Source organism: Botrytis byssoidea (genome assembly GCF_014898295.1).
Source record: "Botrytis byssoidea strain MUCL 94 chromosome Unknown BBYS_013, whole genome shotgun sequence".
NCBI classification, from domain to species: Eukaryota; Fungi; Ascomycota; class Leotiomycetes; order Helotiales; family Sclerotiniaceae; genus Botrytis; species Botrytis byssoidea.
The window spans coordinates 480,161-499,077 of record NW_024065854.1 but is presented as its reverse complement, the minus strand read 5'-3'; the positions used below and the strand labels follow the sequence as shown (position 1 = coordinate 499,077).

General features: G+C 42.6%; 2 protein-coding genes across 2 annotated transcripts; one reads left to right on the top strand and one right to left on the bottom strand.

Annotated features, from left to right (window-relative positions):
• Nucleotides 1-1,014: 1,014 nt before the first annotated feature.
• EAE97_006941 (uncharacterized protein) lies at nucleotides 1,015-3,207 on the bottom strand (the record flags this gene model as incomplete). Its single annotated transcript, XM_038877454.1, has 2 exons — nucleotides 1,015-2,049; nucleotides 2,092-3,207. 2 exons carry the CDS (start codon nucleotides 3,205-3,207, stop codon nucleotides 1,015-1,017), a joined length of 2,151 nt encoding a protein of 716 aa, XP_038731644.1.
• Nucleotides 3,208-16,622: 13,415 nt separating this feature from the next.
• Nucleotides 16,623-18,470, top strand: EAE97_006940 (uncharacterized protein). Its single transcript, XM_038877453.1, is given in 5 exon segments — nucleotides 16,623-17,249; nucleotides 17,302-17,464; nucleotides 17,479-17,579; nucleotides 17,675-17,779; nucleotides 17,833-18,470. The coding sequence occupies 5 exon segments, from the start codon at nucleotides 17,085-17,087 to the stop codon at nucleotides 18,310-18,312; spliced, it is 1,014 nt and encodes a 337-aa protein (XP_038731643.1). The 5' UTR covers nucleotides 16,623-17,084; the 3' UTR covers nucleotides 18,313-18,470.
• The last annotated feature ends 447 nt before the right edge of the window (nucleotides 18,471-18,917 follow it).

Below are 18,917 nucleotides of genomic sequence, written 5' to 3'. Positions count from 1 at the left end.
CTTGACTTTTGTTGCTATATTGAAAGAGTCAAGTCAGATATGCATACCTACCCACCTACCTAATTCCTAACAAGACGATCTAAGTTTCAATCTATAACCTATAACCCTATACAAATAATGTGATGATAATGAGTATTATATTATATTGAAATTGTAGAGGAGAGAAGAGGCAAACGCAGACCGGGGAAATGATTTTCAAGCTTTAAATACCTAGTAAGATTACATACAATAATGGATTTTTGTATTCAACAGCCGTATAGACGAAAATTTCAAGGCTGCCGAATCTACTAATACTAATTACATCGAGTCATCCATTCATTCATTCATTCACTCATCTATCAAGAAGATATATCACCTCACATCAAATCACACAACACAACATGCATCACATCACATTACAAGACAAAATAATAACAAATTGGAGTTGTGAAATCATCAATTCTTTCTCCATCACTCTCATCCTCAAAATTAATCTCCAATATCCTCTCCCTCCTTCCTCCAAAAATGTACAAGCATCTCTTCACTCCCCTTCCCCTATCAATTCATCTCCATCAATCAATCCATCCACAAATCCCACCTGCAAAAAATGCAATGCAATGCATAAATACACATGACAAGCAAACATCCCTCCAAGATGCCATCCAATCCAATTCCTCATTATGAAACGCCCAAAACCATTTATGCATGCATGCTGATATCACCCTCCCATAGTCATCTCCATCGCAACAAAAAAGTAAATCAAATCCCAAGTCTACGCCTGCCCATCCCTTCGTGAACATCCCAACCAATCTATCCTTTGCCATTTTAATTCATCATTCCTTATCGTGACAGACATTGATCTAATAATAAAAAAAGAAAATGAAATCATAAAAATATGAGAAAATTTCTTAATCCCATCCCAATACAAGAAAACTCCAAAAGGTATATGCCACATTCCATGTTTTTGTCTCTTCTCAGTTTTCGTATCTCACTCCAGAGGTGTATAAAAAAATATTGTTCAAGAATTGAAAGTTGTCAGGGTGAAGCACTTCCAGCTGCATCATTTTGTGTCGAATAAAAAGAAGGCATTGTTGGTACCGGCGGTGTCTCATCATTAAGTCTCTTGGTCGACGAAATGTTCAATACGCGATACAACAAACTCTTTCTCTTTCCATCAGCGCGTTTGTAAGAAAGTTGTTGAACTCCGGAACATTCGGTACGGGGACCCATTGTTCGACCACCACTTGGAAGACGTCTCATGGCAGCTCCAAGCTCACTTCGGTGATCCCATGTAGGGGAACCTTCGCTACTCTTACGTTTGAGTTCTTCTTCCCAACCATATATATCGGTACTGGTACTGCTTGCACAAGAATTGGTGCTGACAGTCGAACAGGAATAGATACTACTAGCAGAAGAACACGCGACGCTTGTATCGGCTAATAGTGACTCGTCAGGAGACCGATCGTCCATGATAGTACTAGTTGACGAACTAGTCGTTGCTAGGCTTGTCCTCGATGAGTGAGCTTCCGGGTGTGCTGAAATCCAAGTACCATTATCTCCCTCGAAATCGAAGTCCGCATGAACTTCGGTGTCGGTAGTTGTTGTTTCCGAAGATTTTCTTGGTTCCTCTCGTTCAATCACCTTCGCTGGAATATAGAACGGTGGGCCGGCAACTTGCATCGTCTTCGCTTTGGCCATTTCCTTCTCATTTATAGCTGACCCCAGTTTTGCGGCCACGTCATTCTCTCCAATACCTCTACTCATACTCCTCCCCTCTTCTATGTTTGCCCAAGTCTGGGATCTAGAAAACCCAAATGAAAAATCCTTCTCCTTGCCAACATGCATTGATGCCAGGTTTGCAACGAGCGAGGGCCGACGTCCGGAAACATCAACTGGTGAACCAGGATGCGCAACCATAAGTGGTGATGCTCCTTGAGTTGATTTCAGTGTTGTGTCAACGCGAGGCTGCGATGCCTTCTTTGTCAAGGTGGAGTCGTTCGTGGGATTTTCGATTGATCGATTCATCGAGCAAGGAATATTAGAAAAAGCATCAGAAAGTGGTGACGCGACCTGTTCCCGTCATGGTTGACTGCCATTTTGATCATCACTCACGCTGTGGCGTCGCGAACTGCTTGTCGATCCATGAGCAGACCGACTCTTCTTGAAACCGAGTTTCGCACCCATCTTCTTCCAGCTGACGCTTCCTTCACGAGAATGACGTGGGCTAGTTCCGGGCGAATCACTTACGAAACCAGTATCTGAAGTTGGTGGGGTTGTTGGAGGAGTTATGGGTTCCATTGGAGATGGCGAATCGGTATCGTCTGTGAGACTTTCGGATTCGATTGAGGAGGTTCCTGAGGATCCAGACATGAATGTTGATAAGCGAGCAGAAGTTACGCGACCTAATGCAGCAGTAAGATGTGGATGTTGAGGTGGTCTTTGCGATGGAAGGCTGTGAGAATGAGACATCTTATCTCCGCTGAGAGGCGGACTTCCTTTCCTCGTGCGTAGTCGAGAATGAGACATAGATCGCTCATCCAATGATTCGGCCATGGCAGCAGCGTCAACAAATGACTCATTCGAGGCCCACGGGCTGTGGTCAGAGGCACGTGATGGAGGAGCAATTGAATTCAGGAATGGAACCAACACGGATTCATCCATCAGCTCATATATGATCTTGACAGCTTGATCCAATTCTCTTGGGTCTGGCGCCTCGTATGTGTTTGGTAAATGTATCAATCGATCCCTGACATCAGAAGGTAGATTTACTTCTCGTGGCCCATTTGGCGCAATATATGCATCCAACAACTTTCGCCATAACATTCGTACATATTCAGAATCTTGATCGGTTGGGGATAGTGGTGAGTATGGGTCCCTGCCGTATGTCGCCTGGTAATGTTTCTTATATCTGGTTGCATCCATTGTAAATTCTAAAGTTTCCAAGCAATGGTTTTGTGACAGGTATGCCATGAAGGCGCTCAACGTCCATGGTGGTGGTGCAGCATCCGACAAGACCTCTTGTAACGTTGGTCGCCTTGGACAATAAGGACCCGGTGGGATCGAAAGGTTTAGAGATTTCGAGCTCGACGGTAAATATTCTCCTGACGACATGAAGCCCTCGTCGTCCGCGTCACAGTCCGAAATAACGGATGAACAACGCGGTGATGATTCTCTCGAGTACGTTTCAACGTATAGTGGGGGAGGTTTCCTGGTTTTCGATTTTCGCATCGCGCTTCGAAGGTATCTCATGGATACTATTTGTAATGTGTGTACACTTTATTGCTTTCTCCTATGTGATTTAATTTCCCACTTATTCTATCTCGTAGAATTTATCGGGTGCGAAGAGAAAAGCAAGTGCTATTGTGTGCCGCTCATTTGTCAGAAACAAATTAGTCCAAAGCAGGTCGTCAAAATAGGTGTTTGCTGCAAGGTACAGTAACTCGATTCGATGAAGCCTGCGTGGAAGGCAAGCCAGTCGTAATCTCGTGGGATGCAGGCTACCGCAGAGTACCGAATTTTGACAGGGGACTTTTCCAATAATTCAACCACTCAAAGAGGTGTTGAATGCCAAACCGGATAAGCACAGAAGGTCGTGGCGGTTGATATTCTTCTGGAAACGAGTCTCTGTAGTTCGGAAACGTTGTGTATCGAAGTCAGAAACAAGGTTGCAATGGTGAGAGGCTGAATAGAACTAAGCCTTCTTTTTTCCCCCCCCAAGTTCTTCGTAATGCGACGTTTTCAAGTAATACAAATGTGACCTTCTATAATCAAACCAGGCTGAGATATGAATCCTTGGAAATAAGTTTATTTTCGTCGTTTGGTGAGTGGAGAATGGATGAAGTCTCAGCAAAGTAAGAACGTCAAAGATTAAAATGAAGTATTAGACCGGATAGAAGAACAGTAAAATGGAATGATTGAAAGAGTGGTTCGATTTTTCGAAACGACGTAGTAAATCTAGATTTTCAGAGTAATCTCCTCGGTGAAGTTGGGACCAGAGTAGGTGGGTTTTGAATCAGATAGTAGCTTAAATGAGGGCTTTGACAAGATGTCAAGTTTGAGAATGCGCCAGATGATGGATATAGAACGGAAAAGCTCCTCGTGTTTGAGAAATTGAGATTGAGGGATATAAGATCCGAAGTCCAAGTTATTATTGGTGGTTGGGAAAAAGAGAGACTCTAGGTGTAAGAGATTGTGATTTGTTGTAGTGTAGTGTAGTGTAGTGTGGTGTTGTATTGTGTTTTGACGTGTGGTATATATTGAAAGTCTGACGATGACGATGAATTGATAGTGATGCTGCTGCTGATGATGATGATGATGATGATATTGATTCTCGTGTGTGTGTGTGTAGTGTACGGTGTCTGTCTGTACCGGTATGTGGTATATATGGATGGTAATGTGTAATGTAATGTATGTATGTGATGGATGTTGGTGTACCTATCTATGAAAATGATTGAATAATCGAATTGACGCTACTATGGAGTATGGCTATGGTAATATCTCCGCCCTTTTTATTATTATTAATTGTTGAATCGACCTAACAATTGAACCAATTCCCCTTAATAATGATGATTATAATAAAAAAGAGTAAGAGTAACGGTAAAAAATAAATAAATAAGGACGGGAAGGGTATGAATATGAACGATTTCGACTTCTACTACGAGTATACCAAAGAGTAAAAAGTAAAAATGGCGGCGGTAGAAGAGTCGTAGAACGTAGAGTGAGAATTATGGATCTTTTTCCACTTAAAGAATTAGCATCATAAGAAGAGTTTCCCTTTCTCTTCCCTGACTGCCTTTTGCTTCTCTTGCCTTTCCTTTCACGGATTCACACCACGACCATAACCATGATCCTGGATGGTTCCAGAAAAGGATAGGGATAGTGTGGATGGTGGAGCAAAAGAGGAGTGAAGTGAGATGAGTGGAGCAAGTGAAGATGGATGATTCTGGGTGGATATGTATTAGATAGGATCGGGATTCGGTAGACCAAAGTGATGCTAGTTGGGAAGTTTGACCAATTTTGGGGAGAGAGAGAGAGAGGAGTAGGTACTAGGGAGAAGTGTGAATACGAGGTTTGGGTCTGGGCCAAGAAGAATATATATATATATTTATATGTGTGAATTATGAAGAGATATATATATTTTATGTCAAGGAATCGTGATGGGTGATGGGTGATGGGTGGTAGAGAGTAGAGAGTTGAGAGTTGATGACTGATTGTTGATTGCTGATTGAGTTTCTGTATAATATGTATGGATGGATGGTATGAAAAGTAGGTAAATTCTTGATTGCCAGCCAGATGAAAGAGGTTAGAAAAGGGTAGAGAGGCGTGGTATGGTATGGTTTAATGTGTGTGTGGCCTTGTCTTGCTTGCACTGCACTGAAAAGAGAAGAGAAGAGAAGAGTAACTTTTCCAAAAAGTGGCCAGTTTCCAGTCAGTGATGGGATGGGATGGTGGATGTATGGATATGGGTGGATAAGTGAGGGAGTGAGTGGGTTGAAGGTTGATTCGAATGAGACCAGACCTCTTACTCGTTGGCTGGTTTCAAAAAGTGGATCAAGAGTGACGGAAGTGGTGATACAAAAGATTGGTAGTGAGTGACGGTGACGGTGACTGTGACGGTTAATAATAATTTATTATTATTATTATTATTAATAATTGCTTGCTGGCTCTCAAGTGGCTGGGTGGGTTACTTTGCACCGCCGCTCGTTTGTTTTAAGTGATGTTGTGAAAGAGAGACAGAGACAGAGACAGAGACAGAGACAGAGACAGAGGGTTGATATATTTAACATTTATCGGATGCCGTAATGAACAGAGAGAAGCATGAAATGTGAAAATGTTCAGTGTGAAAATGTGTTCAGAGGTGAACGTTGTCTTTGCTTCTTCTTCCTCGATTGGGGGATGTGCACACGACGGTCGATGTTTTCTGACGATGATCTTGAAACTATGTGGTGGTTGAATAACACAAATAACACAAATAACACACGACCTTGTATGATGTTCATATATGATGTTCCTATATCATCCCATCCTCGCACACCTAGGTTCTGGTCTGCTTGTTCGATGTGCATAGAGATATTCAATTTATCCAATAATTCAATATTTATTCTGGGGATGAGGGAAATCATAGAACATTGAGAAAAGAACTTCTGGAACTTCTCCCCTAGGAGTGTATTATCCTGGTCACCTTACGAATCTGAGACGGAATGAATTCCACTAACAAATACCCGTGGCAGCGAGTCTGTAAAGACTTAAAAGAGCGTCTTTCTTTTCACGCTAAGGGAAATAGATAAAATCCCAAGTATATCCACCCACACTGGAAAAGCGCTAGAAGATTTGATAGCCACGCGCAATACCATCGAATCAAATGGTCATATTCTTTGGTAATCCATTGCATCCATTTAATCCATTGAGCCTATCACCTCATCATCCAATTACCGCCCCTTTATGCTTTCATCATGCGCTCAGATCCAACTCGGGATTAGCGTCGGAGTCCACAGATGCTTCTTTGAGCAAGGATATAGATTGTTGTTGTCCTGAATCAATCCTTAAAGCAGCCACCCTCTGCTCCTCACGTATACTTGGTATAGCCAGGTTTATCAGCAGCAATGGACAATCAGCGGAGTTAATGAGATTCTTGGCCTAGCTCTCGATTCTTGCTTTCCTCTTGGCGCACATGGATTCTTCTCACACTAATCGATCAATCGTTCCATCATTCGAATGATTTGATGCTGACGGCGGTGCGCGATGGCTTTCGGAGGGAAAAAGAGTCGATGTTTATTATTCAGCATGAGGAGGATAACTGGGCTGGGGATCTTTTAATATGGGACAAGCACAACCTGTGACATGATGTAAAGTCCTCACTAGGGTTATCCCTCATGGTTCATGGAACTGTGAACTTTGAAGCTTGGAAAATGATCTGTCCAAAATATCCCGAAGTCTTTGAAAGGATGATTCTTGATTCTTGATTCTTGATTCTTGATTCTTGATTCTTGATCAATGATCAATGATCAATGTGTGCCGCGTTTGAGAAGGCGATGCAAATTGCAATACTTGAAATCTTCCCAAGACCGTTGGTGCTACACAACCCTATGGCAAATCGTGGCGTTCTTTCTTACTTCCATCGACTCCCATCAATTCCAGAAAACTCTCTGTTGGAAACACGCAAGTAATTGTATCACCAACCACATAACTTTGTCATTCCATCCATCCCCAACCCTTTCTGCTCCCTCCTACATATCACACAAGGCAAATTCCGTGAGATCCCTTCCAGAAGTTACCAACCACAACAAACAAACCCTCCATCTCCACTCTATCCCCAATTCTTCTCTTCCCATGACAAAACATAAAACATCTTTACCTTCACCTTCACCTTCACCTCATATTCAATCTTGCGATAAAGTCTCACGCTACAGATAAGAAACCGTCCCAAACGGTAATTATCGTACGTACAGACTGCGTACACTGACGTTGCCCGTCCATCTTGACCCTGATCGAGCTACGTTCCTTTCCCCATCATGAAAACCAGTTCATAGTCCATCCACCATGTCCGATAGTCGTGAAGATCATCACATCATCGCAATATCTAATCACCGTCTTCTGATCAACCTGAGCCACACACACCCAAGGTTTAACCCCTCATTTTATCTAATTAACTTTTCCCACGTCCTACACCTTTGGGTTCGTTCTTCACTCTTCATCTACCGGAGGCGTGGGACTTGAACAGAGGAACTGCCGATGTTTGATGTGGTATCGACGATTCCCATCGCCATGTTCTTGTGGAGTTTAGTTTGTTTGCTTAGTTCCTTTTGTCATTTATGCCTTTAATTTGATTTTTTTAGTTGAGTTGCACGTTTAGACTAGTCCTCATCTCCATCTCCTCACCTATCTTGACAACCACTCATCTACCGATACACATCTGAGCATCACGTGAAGCATGCACAACATCCCCCCTCAAATCGCCATCATGGATCGATCCAATCCATCCCAATCTCCAATATCAAAGAAAACATCATCACTCCCATCTCGCATCAGACCAATCCCCTCACCTGTAACGCCTAGCCCGTCCACACCTCGCACCCATCTTCCATTCAAAAGACTTCACTTCCAAACATGCATAGAAAGCTAGACCACCTCACCCGTTGTCAAGTAACACAAGCCCTAACCATCTCTAGAAGGTAGGTCATCACGGATCAATATATCCTCGTCTACCTACCTCCCTCCCTAGCCTAGACTCTCTCTCTCTCTCCCTGCAGAACAATGTATCACATCCGGCCCTTCCACAAGAAAGCGCGACAGAGAAAAAAAGAAAATCTTTCACAAAATGTATAATATATGATACATATCCAAACCAAGCCGTCTCCGAAACTCTCAAGGTATCGGTCGCTATGCCATCCGTCCCCTTCCCATTTCTTCCCCTCGCACAAGCTTACGAGGTTGCCAGGTTGAGCAAACACCACATCCATACCACACCTTTCCATCCCTGAGCCCTCAGCACGGCACAGAAAAATTCACACTCCTTACTTCGTACTTACACTTTTCTCTACAAGGAACCTACCGGTTCGCACTCCAGCATTCACACTGCACAGATAAACACACAGAGAATCCATAAATGCCATCCCTTCTCTCGCGCATTCCACAATTCCCATGTTCCGGATACGGCTTTTCTGGATTTCCGTAAAAGGTGATGGATGGATGCTCGCTTCGAGATTTTCAGATTTTTCGCATTCTAGGTGGATGCTAGCTATCTCCTTACTACCTGGTTCCTAGTATCAATCAAACCTAGTATGATATGTACGCTGCTATCGATATTATACCTATGATGCCTGCTTGCTTGCTTGCTTGATCGCTTGCTTGATTGATTGATTCTTACAAGTTAAGAGTACCACCTCCTTATCGAGAACCTAGGGTCTCCCATGGGAAAATTGAGATTTTTATACGGAGTAGAGCTTTCATGCGGAAATGCGGAGTACGGACATGCAGAGATTGTATGTACAATGTAGATAATAGCAGAGCATAGCATAGCATCGGCAGAGAATAATGATTTCTCGGCTTTGTTGTTTGGTAATTTGTAGTTCATTATGTGATGATTTTTTACTGCAATTCTGCAATTGAAATGAATTGAAATTGATATTGATATACGGTAGACTCCGTATCATATCATATCATTCATATCTACAGAAAATGTACTCGTAACAACCTTAAGTATCCCATTCCATTCCATTCATTTCCATATGTAATTGAATTATCTACATATTTGAATTGAATCAAATTATCGAGAGAAAGATCCTACAACTAATTATTACAGTATCTCTAAATCTCTAACCTCTTTCTCCGCATCTCGCATCTCGCATCTCGCTTTCCTCGGAATTGTAACCCTGTTGTTGTTACTTAGTTGATAGAATTCCCTTTCTTCCTTTCTACCTTTCTGCCTCCCGAGCTCCTCTTCTTGGCTCTCGTATACCGGTATAAGACAGGAAGGTAGGTAGAAAGGTAGCTCGAGGGTAGTTAGGTAGCTCAATAGGTAGGTACACTGGTGGTACACTGGTGGTAGTCTCGGACAGATAACATAACGTAACGTAACGGAACGGAACCGCGTAACTCATATTCGGATATTTAATTCTTATGGATTTGACTAGGTAATTAATCAGTCAGTAATTGTATGATCACGGGTATTTATATTCATATACTGTTTTATTCTATTCTATGCGGTGCTATACTGCGTACATCCAGTAATTAGTAATCTCGTCATTATTACTACGAGTATTCCATTCATGATCCATTCCTCACAATCGGAAGACTGTCTCCGAGGGATACTATATCATACTATACTATATTATAATATACTACACGCACAGAAAAGCTTGTATGTGTTATATATATTACTTTTCCTTTTTGCTTGGGTTTCTCTCCTCTCTTTCTTGCCTCTTTTTTCCCTCTTCCTATTTTCATTCCACAGTTCAGATGCAGAAGAAAGGGATGTTTTGGGTTCGTTTACATATGCAGTAGGGTAGGAGGTATATATCGACCATTATAACCTTTCTTTCTTTTCTCTTTTTGCTTTTCTTAACATTCTTCTAGGATATAAGGTTAGATTTTACTACGAGACTACTCCATCCAGTTCATGTATAGCTACATAGATAACATCCGAGTTTTGATACAATACCTAGTACAATACAATACCATACTAAAAACCAGCATCCCGAGGGATGTTCAGGATGGATCATGCCGATACATACATGGCGAGATAACCGAGCCGTGTATATTATATATTGTATTGTAGCTAGGCATCATTTATTATAGTATAGATAGCAAGCATATCTAGGTAAATATAGTAGAATGTTTGAGAAAAAATAGTTAAATAATAGTAACAAGGTTCCAACTACACTTCAAACAGCGCTAGCCAAGCTGTCAGACGGAAAAAGAAATGGTTGTTTAGCGGGAGGGAGGAGAGGAGAAATGTAATGTGATGTGATGTGAAGTGATACATGGTGAGAAATGGTGAAAAATATCTAATAGTTTGTTTCAACTTTCAGCGGCGAAACAGAGATGGAGAATCATTGGAGATGCAGAGGGAGATGGAGAGACAGCCGGCTGGTACTGGGAGGTCTAGATAGATCGCTTAGGAGGAGGTGAGAATGTGAGGTATGCTTTGCTATGGTATGGGATGGTATCTCGAACTGGTGACTTGATGATTTGGAACTCGCACGCTTGTATAGCCATCTTCTGTCTGAATTTTGTGATTCAATTTTCGATTTATTTGTTTATTTTTATTTACTTTTTTGGTATTGCGCGCAGCGAGTTTTATTATTATTATTCTATGGACGGATCGGTGTGCTTTATATGGTATGATCATTTTCTGTCTTGTTTTCAGATACTACCTAGATACCATCCTATCTATTTCCCGATCGATGAGTTTACTTCCGTAGACTGATGATCGCTGTTGACCTAGGCTACTCTGGAAAGATGGGAATGGTGGATGCATATCTGCATAATGATGACGATGATGAAGGAATGGGAAGGAAGGGTGTGGTTATTGAAATGGAGGATGAGATTTAGCTACTCCATTAACAAAATGTGGTACGCTTTAGCTTTAGAAGGCGAAATGGAATTTTTCTCTTGTTCTTTTGGTTCTTATCATATTATATTATCATTATCATTCTCATTATCATTACATGGCGTTACATGGCGTTACGGGTAGGGAAGTAGGTAGAAATACCACCCGGCTCGAGAAAAGAAAAGAACATTCTACCAGGTGTTCCACGCCATCTTCCCATCCAAATCTCATCACAAACCATACCACACCCACACCCCATCTGCACACATCCCTTCACGTTCCAGCGAAAGAAAATTTTCTCCAAAAAGGAAAGCTTCTAGAAGAGCGCCACGCGTATTCTTTCATTTATTCCATCGCGCTGTCAGCCTTCTAGCGTATTACTTTATGGGGTTTAATTTGCCGCATCCCTGTTTGGTTCGTTACTCGGTCGGTGTCACAGTGATCATTCGATGGAAAATATCCCGAGTGGCGATGTGTGCTTGGGCTGCCTGGGCTGGGTTAGAGTGGACCGGGTCGTGGGACTCGTGGGAAGGAAGAATAGAAGGGAAGGATGAGAGGGAAGAATAGGGTTTCGGGGTCGCCGGCTGAGAGTGTGTGCGAGGTGGGGTTTTGGGTTGGTCGATGCTATCGAGAGCAGATGGACCATGGACGGACGGCCTTACGGGCTTTGGGATGTCTTGATTTCCGTTATGGCGCTTGCTGACTTTGACTTGGTGATGGTGAATGAATATTGATTGATGTGAGTCTTTTAGCTTTATTAGAGTTTGCTTGGAAGGGAATGGTCAAAGAGGGCTGAGAATAGGCTCCATATCGGCGTGAATGCCGAATGGAAGGTTAGGGTAAAGGATGTTAATTGGGCGCTTACGATACCATCTATCAATTTTACCTCTACCTACCTAAGGAGTATACGCCCTCCATACAATTTTCCATGCGACCCGCTCACGCCCAAGCCTGCAGGAGGACTAACCGACCTAAATCCAGACCGCTCAAAATAACAAACTTGGTACAACCTTCTCATTACGATGCTTGGCTCATAAGGGAGAGAAAATAATGCACAATACCAAATGCAAGACAGACCGATAAATGACATCGCAATACCTAATTGGTATTCTTCAACGCCCGTCGTTGTTTTTGGTTTTCAAATGCGTGTTCGTACCTATGTATCATCCTCTAGATGCATATCGTCTCCGCGCATACTAAGAGATGTATGGATGTATTCACTCACACCTACCAGAAACAAGCAACACGTGTTTTTTTGGTACCTGACTGGTAGATAACTAGATAATTTTCCGCTGCAGAAATCATTGTGCGTGTGGTATGTGAAGATTTCAGGTACGCTTCACGGGTACAGATTGGGATTGAAATGTGTCATGATTTTCAGGTTCGGCTTCGCAGTAAGTACCTAAATAAGGTGCTTGATCTCGCTTGGATGGTTGGTAAGGCGATCTTCGGTTTGCAGTTCGGACGGGAGGTGGGATTCGAGGGGTTTGTGATGAGAATGTATACATCATTCGATTTTGGGTGCTATAGTAGGGGCCAGATAGTTGATTCTGGGGGCTTCGAGTGAAGACCGATCAATACCGCATTTCTTGATGAGGAGCGCGAGGCGGTGGGAAGAAGGTTTCCCCCTTTTTGATGCATTGATTGATGGTTTTGAGAAGAGGGGTAGGGTAGAGTACCTGGTAGATCATGATGAGTTTCATGACATGTGATGGATGTCACATGAGTAGGTACTTCTCGCCTTACATTCTCGTTGTCTCAGTAACTCAAATTACATATGCATATACCTCCTAGGTGTATTTCGTCCTGTGATTATTCATTCATCTCCGATAGATATGGATTTTTCCTCGGCCCTACAAACACACTTCGCGCTCGGCCTTTATCGTTTCGGGCCTAGAAATTCGGACTAAATAAACACCTATGAGTAGTACTCAATTACATTCTCACCTCATCCTCATCTTCATAATCATCCCCATCGGCAGTACCCAACTCTTTATCCCCGAATCAATTGTCCGAATCAATTTCCCGTTCCCTCATCATCTCATCTCATCTAGTGTTTTACATTTATATTTTTTTATATTTCACGTCGCAGTTAATTACTAAATGTTCATCTCCAACCCGTATATATACATGAAAATCACATGTTAGACCTAGGTAGTTCCCTCACGTCACATCCGTCTCATTGGCTCAATTTCATCCCCGCGTCGTAATTGGTTGAGTAGAAAACGGCGATGGATCATCTTCCCCGCCTCATCCTACACGCGATTCCTTCATTTCGCGGAGGAGTGGATTGCATACATATGTTCCTTCTCGGGGATGTTTGAATTTATGCTAATTTACTTATGCGATTGTAACTGTAACTGTAACTAATTGTAAATTTAAATATTTTTCATTCTCTTACATACATATTTGTATCATGTTTCATCATATTTACCACTTTGATATTGATAATTAGAAATAATCCCGGATATCCCGAAGATGCTCCATCTGGACAGGTGGGTGAGTGGGTAGTTTAGCCCCATGTAGTCTCCTTCTGGAGAATAGATTGGAGTCTTGATTCAATCCAATTTTCAATTTTCATATTCTTGTATCGCATTGTATTACTCGTCACCGCAACAAACCCACTTCTACTTCCTTACTTAGTTAATGTAAATGTATGGAGATTACAAGAACAGACTCAGGGAATCTTATTGGTAGATACTAGATAGATATCTGGGGGTTTTAGGGGTCCATTTGGGGTAGGGTAGGGGTTCAATCTTATATCGGGTTGTATGCATACATGCGTGCATGCAGGTAAGAATCGTGAAGGAAAGAAGGAGAGAAAGACCCTTCTTACTTGTAAAAGAGGTTTGGATGTTTGGTGCGCGATCGTCGGTACTTGATGAGGGACGAGGGAGATCGGGAAGGGTATGGGGGGTGAGTAGGGGTTGGGTGGGGGAGGGGTAGGGACCTGAGTTGAGGGGGGGAGGTGAGGGAGGTGACATGAGGTATGATGAGATCGTATGATTGTTTGTTCGTTCATTCGTGGATGGGGATTCTGGGATGTTGGGATTTTGTGGTTTTTGTGGTTTTGTGGTTTTGTGGTTTTGTGGTTCTGTGAGACTTCTGGAAGGTTGAAAGGTTGGAAGGCTGGGTGGGTGGATGGATGTTCGGGAAGGGATTTTGGGTAGGGATTTGATTGAGTTTGGTTGGGTCAGTGAGTGTGTGGAGGGTAGCGATGAGGAGTGGCGATGGGGAGGGGAAGAGGAAAAGAAGGGGATTTTTTTGATCAGATGGAATATGCTAGATTGCATTGAATTGTAATGGGACAGCATGGCATAGCATGGAACAGTTCGATGTGTGGATACGTGGATAAAAATGATCGACGATTCTAGCCGCGCGCGGAATCAGGAACGGCTTGCTTGCTTGCTCGCTTGCTTAATTGCGTGCTTCTAGAAGGTTGAAAGTGGGGTGATGGGATGGGGATGCTCTCTTAGGGTTAGATGACGTATTTGGTGGTTCTTTTTGTTTGTTGGGTGACGTATTCTGGTAGGTAATAGGTGGTGGTTGGTAGAGATGGATTTGAGTTTGAGTTTGGTCTTGGTCTTGGTCTTTATAGTTTGTTTTGTTTTGTTTTGTGGAGGGGAGGGGGGAGGCGGGCGTCGCTTAATTCTTCTATTTTTTTCTTGATTTTCTTTAATTTGGATAGGATTGGTAGATCTAGGTGGGTTTTGGGTATTAGATGTTTGTTCTTTAGGTTTATAGATAGATAGATAGATGTGTTTGTTAATTTTGTTCTGTGTATTGATCTTTGTTTTTGTGAAATATTTAGAGATATCTCCCTTTTTTTTGTGTGTGTAGTTGGTGAATGTGTATTTGGACAATTGAAAAACAAAAATTGAAAAACAAAAATTAAATATTTAGTAAGTGATTTACTACGCTGTGGAGGAAACTGGATCTAATTAACACAGGCAATGGTTTTTTTGAACTCTCTTGATATGAAGTGGTGTTCAATTACTATTGGTATCAATAATCGTCCCTGAGATACATCATCCTGTGCTGTTGCGAAAAAAGGCACGAAGTCTTCGTCGTGAGACAGGAGATGAGCGGTGGCATGCCCAGATTGAAAAATTGAACAAATCTATCTTGGTAGCGAGCAAATCCTGAATGATCAAACTATCCGAAAGGTATAAGCTGACGCAGGAATAGACTATCTTGAGATCATCCTATCGTCCCTTTGTGCTTCTGGTGTTGGAGCCAATACGTCTTAATCTGTGTGTATACTCGGCTTTGATAAGCGATATAGAGTATGAATTGTGAATATTAGTTAACACTCCAAGCTTCTGGGCATTTTTTATCTCTTCTTAGTGCTTTCGGTCTTGTTTTCAAGAGAAATCACGACTTTTACCTGCATGAAGTGGGACTATCTTTCCTTGGAATTGGCGTAGAAATGATGATAGCAATGGCTTCAACTCTGTTGTGGCAGGATCATTATTCCCGTCTAGTGGAAAGGAATAGCAATGCAGGAGATGGTACCCTACCGGTGTCAGAGCCTGAATTCTGATTACCACCGTAAGCCTATTGCCCTGACTTGAACTCATCTCAAATTCCATTAGACCGCACTATGTGTCTTCAAATGCTTCGAATTGTGATTAGAATCATCAGAAAGATGTATCGACCAGTTTGATATGATGAAGGGCAGCTAACATTTTCAAGTGCCATTCTAGGAGGTCCTCTGGTAGCGGTTGGGCTGTTTTGGCCCGGATGGACGCAGTAAACCTGGAGTCACCATGAATTTTAACAGCTCGTAGGTTCTCCTCAATCCCACTGGATCGTCCCAATCATTGGATCGAGCATATTTGGTATGGGAATGACTCTCGTGTTCTCTGGTGTTTTCGCATTCCTGGTGGATGCGGAGTAAGTTACAACCCTGTTTTACTTGGTGATATAAACTATCGAGATGCCTTCCACTGGACTCAATGTTCTCACATCGATATTTCTCCAGCAAAATTATACCCATGAAGCACCGACTCATAGCCAATATTTGCGAATTCGGATGCTAACTCTGTTCACAGTCCTTTGTATGCTGCAAGTGCTCTCGCCGCAAATAGTTTCGCTAGAAGCTCTTTTGCGGCTGCTTTCCCATTGTTTGAGAATCAAAGTAAGCAGGTTTCCGGTTTCTTCTATTGCTCCCTGACTGACAAGCGGCCCATAGTGTTTAACAAGCCAGGATATCAATGGGCAACTACATTGCTTGCTCTACTTTCTCTGGCAATGACTCCTTTCCTGTGAGTATAGAGGAACGGAAATTGGCACATCTCTTGCTTATCATCACAATAAATTCATATTTCATAAATATGGGAAGAGAATTCAAAAGAGAAAGTCCAGGGGACAACATCCACGCTGTTCATACATCTAGGTGATTATTGCTATAAGTTCATTTCACTAGAAATTTCCACCTTTGTTATCAAATGTTACAAGATTTTTATTATCACGGTACTCATCAGCTGACGCCATATTGATTTGCTGAATGGCTTACGAAGCGGCTTTGTGCCGGCGGCAGCGAGCTCTTGTCAGGTGACCGTCGGATATTACGGAGTAGAAGATCTTTACAGGGGGATTCGGTTAATTGTGGAATTCCGTTTAAATCAGATGCGTAGATACCTAGGCAATGAGTACTAGTTTGTTTAGGGAATATTCCTGTTCACTCAGTGGTTCGGGGACTTCAATATGAGTCTGTGCACCCACTGTTGGAATCTAGTGAGCAGCCAACAGAGTGACAACCTTGAGACTCCATTGTCCGAAAAATGTGTTGTCAGTGGGCTGAAAATTGGGCTGTGGAGTTAAAATTATAATCAGGCAAAGCTTGGAAAGCTCGATGAAGTAACGAGGCCCCGACAGAAACTCATTTACCCCGCAGTAATCCGAATAATCTCGAGCTTTAACAATCCATCCTCTCTTTCTGGCAGGCTGCTTATCCAAGAGTGAAATTCAACTCGGCAACTCCCTTCCCGTTTTCTCTCTCAAGCTGACTTTTCGATCTACGAGACATCGCACTTCCAAACCATACCATACCATGTCTCCTCATGACAGCATAGTTTTTAATGTGTTCAAAGGTTCTAAAGCTGGGGATATCATCGAGTCCGATTCAAAACGTCCAGCTTTGAGTGGTGATCAAGTCTTGATCTCTGTTTCTGCGTCCGGTCTTTGCGGTGGTGATTTGCTGTTCAAGCACAATGATGTAAGGCTTGTCGTATCCTATCTTCATAGAATACGCTAACTGAATGCTCCAGATGACTCTTGGACACGAAGGTGTTGGTGTCGTCGTTGCAACTGGCCCGGAAGTCCAAAGTCTCACAAAAGGCGTTCGCGTAGGATGGGGATTTTTACAAGATACCTGTGCAAATGCAAGCAATGCGAGTGCGGAACTGACGTGTTCTGCCCGGAGCGAAAGATGTACGGCCGCTCAGACCTTGATCAGGGTAGTCTGGCTTACGGCATTGTCAAGAAGGAGAGCCGACTGTTTCTGATTCCTAAAGAGCTTTCCGATGAAGAAGTAGCACCCTTAATGGTATGTCAGAACTCCGTAATCTACCCCTTAGGTCTCATTTTGCAAAATAAAGCTTCTTCGTTTCTTCAATTTCGCTCATTTAATGTGGCGATTAGTGTGCTGGAGCTACGGTCTTCAATGTGCTCGACACCTACGACGTGAAACCAACTGATCGCATAGGTGTCATCGGTGTTGGTGGACTCGGCCATCTAGCTATTCAAGTAAGATGATCAGATATCCCCTCTTTATCCCATACTGATTTTCTCTTCTTTAGTTTGCATCGAAAATGGGCAATGAAGTCATTGCCTTCTCCAGCACTCAATCCAAAGAATCTGATGCTCTAGCTTTTGGCGCTAGCGCTTATTACAATGATTTAAATACCAAAGAGGCCAGCCTCGGTGGCGCTCTTGACGTCCTCATTGTGACTGCTCCCGCCCTACCAAACTGGGGTATCTACCTCCCTTTCTTGGCTCCCAAAGCTAAGATCTTTGCACTCCCTATTGGGCCTGGAAATCTCGCACTACCCAATATGCCACTATTGTTAAATGGTATCACGATTCAAGGAAGTGTGTTAGCACCTACAAATGTGCACAAGCGCATGCTGGATTTTGCTGCCGCTAAAGGCGTAAAGCCAAAAGTACACAAGTTTTTGATGGACCGTGATGGTATTGTTGAAGCTTTCGGAGTATTAAAGGAAGGAAAAATGAGATATCGTGAAGTCTTAGTCGTACCAGAAGAGAACCGACTTAAGTGAACTGTTGGTGAATTTTCTTCCAGAGAGGGTACCAGAATTTTGAGTAGGTCTAGATATTGAAAATTACAGACCTTGAAAGCAATTTATTTGAGCCAAAAAAACTTCTATCATTATCAGTCTTATGTTCTCTCATGCTGTCTTCACGTCAGCAACTCACCATGATCATACCTCCAGTATAATCTGGAGGTATGGTATGTTATCTAGCCAAAAGAAAGGACAGTTAGGTCTTGGTCCCTTTCCCAGCACGTAGCTCACAGCTATCAACGTAATTCTGAAACTGCAGTGATTTTTGAAAGCAAGCGACATCGCATTAGGCATCTTTTGGATGAATCTTCATAGTTCGTGATATTATTTAAATACTTCCTCTTAACTAGCAATACAAAAGGAATGACAGTGAACTCACCAACAGGCTTCAGAGCTAAGAATTTCGAGGGCTGGTGTTGCATCAGGCCGTACACCAACTGTTGGTATGTGCTGTACTGAGAGGCAACTAATATTAAGCGAGGAAAGCACCATTAATTGTCAGGGGTATGATGCGACACTACGCAGCGAACTAGGATGAAACCATCTGCAAACAGGAATATGTCAGCTCATTTTGAACGGAC

Excerpts from the sequence above, each read along its gene's own strand:
- EAE97_006940 (XM_038877453.1), top strand. The coding sequence starts at position 17,085 with ATGTCTCCTCATGACAGCATAGTTTTTAATGTGTTCAAAGGTTCTAAA. Across the intron at positions 17,580-17,674 it reads AAGAAGTAGCACCCTTAATG|TGTGCTGGAGCTACGGTCTT; the intron begins GTATGTCAGAAC and ends TGTGGCGATTAG. Across the intron at positions 17,780-17,832 it reads TCGGCCATCTAGCTATTCAA|TTTGCATCGAAAATGGGCAA; the intron begins GTAAGATGATCA and ends TCTCTTCTTTAG.